Source organism: Aedes aegypti, chromosome 1 (assembly GCF_002204515.2).
Source record: "Aedes aegypti strain LVP_AGWG chromosome 1, AaegL5.0 Primary Assembly, whole genome shotgun sequence".
NCBI lineage: Eukaryota > Metazoa > Arthropoda > Insecta > Diptera > Culicidae > Aedes > Aedes aegypti.
In genome coordinates, this window is record NC_035107.1 from 238665450 (window position 1) to 238671911 (window position 6462).

At 37.2% G+C, this 6462-nt stretch overlaps 1 protein-coding gene across 1 annotated transcript in view; it reads right to left on the bottom strand.

Annotated features, from left to right (window-relative positions):
• The window catches only part of LOC5563729 (retinal dehydrogenase 2), a 55553-nt gene extending 49885 nt beyond the window's left edge, over window positions 1-5668 (bottom strand). Inside the window, exon 1 of the mRNA XM_001647964.2 lies at window positions 5348-5668. Coding sequence (XP_001648014.1) covers window positions 5348-5383 — 36 coding nt within the window. The 5' untranslated portion in view covers window positions 5384-5668. The remainder of the gene's footprint in view (window positions 1-5347) is intronic.
• Window positions 5669-6462: the final 794 nt, after the last annotated feature.

The following is a 6462-nucleotide window of genomic DNA, read 5'->3' on the forward strand; positions in this document are numbered from 1 at the left end:
CATGTGATTTCCCATTGGAATTTCCGGTAGACGAAGAAGCGGAGTTACCTGTGGCGGTAGGGTTTTTTCCATTTGATTTGAAACAAGTAGAATGGGTACCCATGGATCGAACAGGGGAGGAGTTCGAATTTCCTGATACGATATCGGCAAAGGATTTACCGTGGGTAGATACATTCGAAATAGAAAGATTCGAACGGCTACCCGACGGATTAAAATTATTTTGTGAATGAGCATGATTATGATCTTCCTGATGGGTATGATTCATGATCAAGCGATCGTTAACTGAAAAATGAGCATTGTTCGATACTCTACCAGGCAAATTCCGGAAACGACCGTTATCGTAACGGATATTATCTTTCATCTGCCTGGCACGAGCCTCAATGACCTTTTTGCGTGAAGGACAATTCCAAAAATTGGACTTATGGTTAGCCCCGCAATTACAACATATGAATTTGGTGGTATCTTCCTTCACTGGACAGACGTCTTTGGCGTGAGAAGAACCTCCGCAAATCATGCATTTAGCATCCATGCGGCAATTTTTTGTACCATGACCCCACTTTTGGCACCGACGGCACTGAGTGGGGTTCTGGTAATTTCCTCCAGGTTTTTGGAAATGTTCCCATGTTACACGGACATCATACAAAAGTTTCGCTTTTTCTAAAGCTTTAATATTATTTAGTTCTTTTTTGTTAAAGTGAACTAAATAAAATTCTTGAGAAAGCCCTTTCCGAACAATGCCAGATTGGGTTCTCTTTTTCATAATGATTACTTGGACTGGGGAAAATCCAAGTAAATCATTTATTCCATTTTTGATCTCTTCAGGTGATTTATAGTCACTTGAGAGACCTTTCAAGACAACTTTGAACAAACGTTCAGTTTTGTCGTCATAAGTAAAAAATTTGTGCTTCTTCTCTTCAAGATGTTTGAGAAGAAGCTCACGATCTTTAAGAGTTTCCGGCAAAACGCGACAGTCTCCTTTCTTTGCGATTTGGAAGGAAACCTTGATTCCCCTAATGGAGTTCAAGATCTCCTGCCTAAATCCCCCAAATTCGGAACAACTGACCACGATAGGCGGCACTCTTTGCTTCCTCACTTGAATCAAAGAGCCTGGGCTAGAGGCTGCTTCGATTTGGTGTTCGGAAAATTTGTCTAGAGCATCGAACTGATTGCTCATTTCGATACAATTATTCATTTCACCCTTGGAAGAAAGTTCGCATTCCGGGGAAGCGTCCTTTCTTCCATTCTTTCCACGTGTAGTGACAGTTTTAAAACCCACTTTTTTGGAAGGAAGTAGTGAATTCAGAGATTCACCCTTCCTTTTGTTTGTTGTTGATACCATGTTTAATTAATAAACGAAAGAAGACGTGACCTTTAAAAGGTTTTTTCCCAAGACGTTGTCCAAGAAGGATTACCACCGCTAGCTTTCGCCAACGGGTCCAACGAAAAATCGAAGGCACGGGTCCAAACAAGGATCGTAAAGGGATCAATAGTAGAAAAAGTAGTACTGAAAAGTACTGTTTTAGTAGCACTGAAAAGTACCGTTTTTAATTTTAGCACTGAAAAGTACTGTTTTTGTAGCACTGAAAAGTACTGTTTTATTGCTTTAGGTAGTTTTTAAGAAAACTTCCAAGAGCAGAGAGAATTCGTGTACGCACAGCACGAAGGTACGATGCGCACTGAAAGAGGAAAATAAATTATTACTAACAAATTGCGAAAAAGCTCAAAAACTTGCTATGCAGTTCAAAAGCGCGCACAATTTTAATTTAGGACTTATTAGTCCAATTGAAAATCAAGTTACTCAGGACTTCAAAAATATTCTCAATCAAGAGAACGTTTTCGAAAATTCCTGGGGAACTGATTGGGAAGAAGTGAGAACTATTATTAAAAAATTCAAAAAATATGAAAGCCCCTGGCGATGATGGAATTTTCTACATCCTCATCAAGAAACTTCAAGAAAGTAGCTTATCATTCTTAGTTGATATATTTAACAAATGTTTGCAATTGGCATATTTTCCTGACAAATGGAAAAATGCTAAGGTTGTTCCAATGCTAACACCAGACAAAAATCCTGCAGAAGCTTCTAGCTATCGTCCAATCAGTTTGCTTTCCTCCATCAGTAAACTTTTTGAAAAGGTCATTTTGAACAGATTGATGGTCCACATCAACAAAAAAATATTTTTTGCCAATGAACAGTTCGGATTCCGCCATGGACATTCGACCACTTATCAACTGTTACGTGTAACAAATTTGATTCGTTCCAACAAGGCTATTCTACTGGTATTGCTCTTGTAGCTATAGAAAAAGCATTTGATTGTGAAATTAAGAAACTTTATTTTCCCAGCATATATTGTTAGAATAATTCAAAGTTATCTGTCTAATCGTTAATTTCAATGTAATTATCAGAACACCAAGTCAGAAACACTTCTTGAAAGAGACGGTGTTACGCATTTTCTTTGCGGATGACATAGACCTCTCCGCTAAAGGACGAAGCCAGCGTGTCATCTGTAATGGATTGCAAAAAAGTTTGGGTATTTTTTGTCCGCAAAAACGGAAGATTTCTCCTAATGCATCCAAAACTCAACTTATAATATTCCCACTTAAACCAAAAGCTCTTAATTTGAAAGTAGACAAGTAGACATGTTGTCGCGATGAGAGGGGTTTCAATAAATTGATCTGATGAAGTTAAATATCTAAGACTCATTCTGGTTCAAGTTAAATATCTAAGACTCATTCAACTTTCAAAAATCACATTGAGGGTATTCTAGACAAATGTAATTAATTAAGATGTCTATATCTACTTATCACCAGAAAATAAAAATGTCTAAAAATGCACAGAACACCCTTTTATAAAAATAAATGTTCTTCTTTTCTTTGGCATTTACGTCCTCACTAGGGTTACCATACGTACTCACTTTAGATTACAAGTACTCTTTTTTACCTTAAAAATTTGTGTACTATTCTTTTTTGCTAAACGGGCTCAAGTGTACTCTTTTTCAGTTAGTACTGGCGATAATCGTCAAATCGAATAACTTGTTGAAGAAACCTTTTTCCATGATAATACAGATAATTCACCGATTTTCGACTAAAACTGGCACACAATCAACCTACTAATTATTTTCAATTAAAAAAAAATCAGTCAAAATTCAAAATCACTTTGTTTTGATCTATTTAATCTTATTGTAGCAACTTTTTTTTATCAAACTTTTTTTTATAGGAACGTCGTTTTGACGATGCAATTTTTTATGAACAAAGATGAGGGAATGAAAAGGTTTCAGTTTGAAGTGTAGTATGAGAATCATAAAGAGTAAACTATTAAATCAATCAAGTTTCTAAGCTTCATAATGTTTTAAAAAGTCCTCAATAAAACTTAAATCGAAGACAATGCTTGAGGTTCTCTATAAATCCACGTTTCACTCTTCTCATATCTTTCGGTACCTTCACAAACTCAAATTGTTCTACATTTTCTTATGAACTTTTACAACAAACCTCATTTGAAAGACAATATTATATTCAAAAATCGAACGACTTTTGGTATCGTAAATATAATTAAAAAAAAATTATTGACAAAATCGATTCACCTAGAGTCAATGTTCAATATAGTAAGAAAGTATAGCATGAGAAAAATAAGAGTTAAATTTCGTAAAATAATTGATGAAAAGTTGAGAATAGTGTCTCCCTGAAAAACTTAATTTTAATTGAAATGTATGAAAAGTGGCTGTGATTAAAGGCCCAAACGCAATGATAGTGGAACGGCAACGAAAAGCGGAACCGGTTCGCCAGCATGAACTATAGCATGTTTGTCGACTCAGACTTGGTTCACTTCCGTTCGTTGACAGCTCAGTCAGGACGGTGTGTTTCATACTGGCGAACCGGTTCCTCTTTCCCTTACCATTCCGCTATCATTGCGTTTGGGCCTTAAGAATCAAACATTTTTTTTTGCAAGAAAATGTCAAAATTATTAATTAGTAAAGCATTTAAAATTTTTCAAGGAAGGCTAAGTGTACTCATAAGTACTCTTTTACAGAGTTGACAAAATGTACTCTTTTCAGTGAGAGCAAATATGGTAACCCTAGTCCTCACTGAGACAGAGCCTGCGTCTCAGCTTAGTGTTCTTATGAGCACTTCCACAGTTATTAACTGAGAGCTTTCTTTGCCAAAGTTGCCATTTGCGCATTCGTATATACGATGTGGTTCATGGTACGATGATACTCCATGTCCATCAGGGAAGTCAAGGAAATTTCCATAACGAAAAGATCCTGGACCGACTGGGATTCGAACCCAGACACCTTCAGCATGGCTTTGCTTTGTAGTCGCGGACTCTAACCACTCGGCTAAGGGGAATATAAATGTCATGTTTTAAATTATACTGATTAGTAAGTATGGAATGAGATAAAGTTTTTCCAGCAACATTGACCATCGAGCATGCACGGAATCTTCCATCGATTATGTCGATATCATCCGACTGAACAATATGTCTTTTTAATACAATAACACGACATTACATTATTCCAAACTCTGGATAGACATTTCTCGAGTAACTCAAACATTGTTAAGGTAGTTATTGCATTCGGAGGGAGCTCTGCATCCCAGCAGGACGCCTCCAGTAGGGCATGTCGGGCTAATTTTTCTACTCTTTCAAACCGTACGTACGGCAGCACATTCCCGACGGAGCAAAATATGCTGCTGTTTCATTTGCATGGCGTGTGTTGAAATCGAAATAGAATTCTGCTGAACCACGGTAAACACCGATTATCTCACGTTTTTCACTGCTGGCTGAGACTTCGACACATTTCATTCCTACCCGAGCAGGAGAAATTTGATGCAAAACAACAAATTGAAATATTCTACCAATTTCCAATACTTATCAGTTGAGTAAGGTATTGAAGATTTCTACATAAGAGTTAACTTACTAAAAATAACAACACCAAACTAATAGTTAGATTAAGCATTGCAATACTTAAATAATACATGAAGAATTGATGAAATTTTTCAATTGTAGTTAAATACATCCAGCAAACGTTAATAACTAAAATAGTTTACTTCTACCTCACTGAGGCATTTTTGGCTGCTGTGATCAATATGTTAATCCCATAATAATACTGAATAAGGTGTGTTCAATATTTGAACTACTGAACAATACCTAAATACGGTATGTACCTATCAATATGCTAGTTATACGTTCCTACTCGGGTAGCTAGTAAACTCTAGGTGGGCATGTAGTATTCATCTGTTCGATGGATTACACCCACATTGCGTGACCATCGCTGAATCGTGGGAAAATATTCCTATTGATGTAACCAAATTCCAACAGGCCCATCCATCCATCCATTCCGATCCCCGCACTTACCTTGGTGTACTTAATCTCCTGATTGGGATTGGCCATTTTGCAACAAGTTTATCACGACACAACTAAAAACACACAGAAACACGTTCACGTTCAATGTCACCGGAACACTGACTGATATTCTAGCCGGCTCCTAAAATACCCCAAGTCAATTTGAATTATCGTAGATTTGCCCTTATCTGAATCTCGCACGATTTTATGGACAATAACAACACTCCCTTGTTTAAAAATGTGCCAAAACAGTTCGGCGTTTGTTTACAGACGTCTTATCTTTTTTTTTTAATTGGCCGTCCAATATAACAGTGCTCTCCGCTTGGTGGCGCTAGTTGGGATGATGACATCATGTTTTAGGTGTTTACTCTTTTCAATTGACGTTTTCGCTATGAAAATGGCCCATACCACAATGAACATCACTAAAGATTCGATGGACAACGTCTTCTAGCAACAATGTCCTATCCAGGGAAACTTCTCCAAACAGTTTCAATTAATTAGTTCCCATTTTAACCACCAGTCCAACTTTAGAGAGCGTATTCCATGTTGAAGCGATTAACCGGCGGACAATAAAGTTTATATTATCGTAAACCTACACCTACATAGAGTCAAACAGAAACCGGCATCGGCGTGTTCTTGTTGCCGGCTGAAACCGCTGAAACGCACGTGCCCTCGCGGATGCTGTCAATGTAGAAGTGATGGTTTGCTTCTCCTACACCAGACGCATGCGTGTTGTGCATACCGATTGCGTGTATCGTAGGGATTGAGAGAATGGTATTGAAACATGCGGATGATTATGGATTTGAGAGCGTAATATTCAGCTGATTAAGGCTATTAATACATAAGAAAACAAGAGTTATTTTAAGGGACATGAAGTGTATTTACAAAATTCAATTAATACTTGAAAAAATCATAAAATGCATTAACAGCAATGCAGAGCTAACAACTCAAACACTACAAGGTGAATAGACATGCATATACTATAAAACCTGCTATAAAATGAGCACAGGTTTACGTTTCTAGTCGATTTGTTTTAGATTCGTGTATCGAGACATATCATACCTGCAATAATGTTACGAAATAGAGGATCTTTAAGTCACGAAACACCTTTTCGTGCAACATGCTCA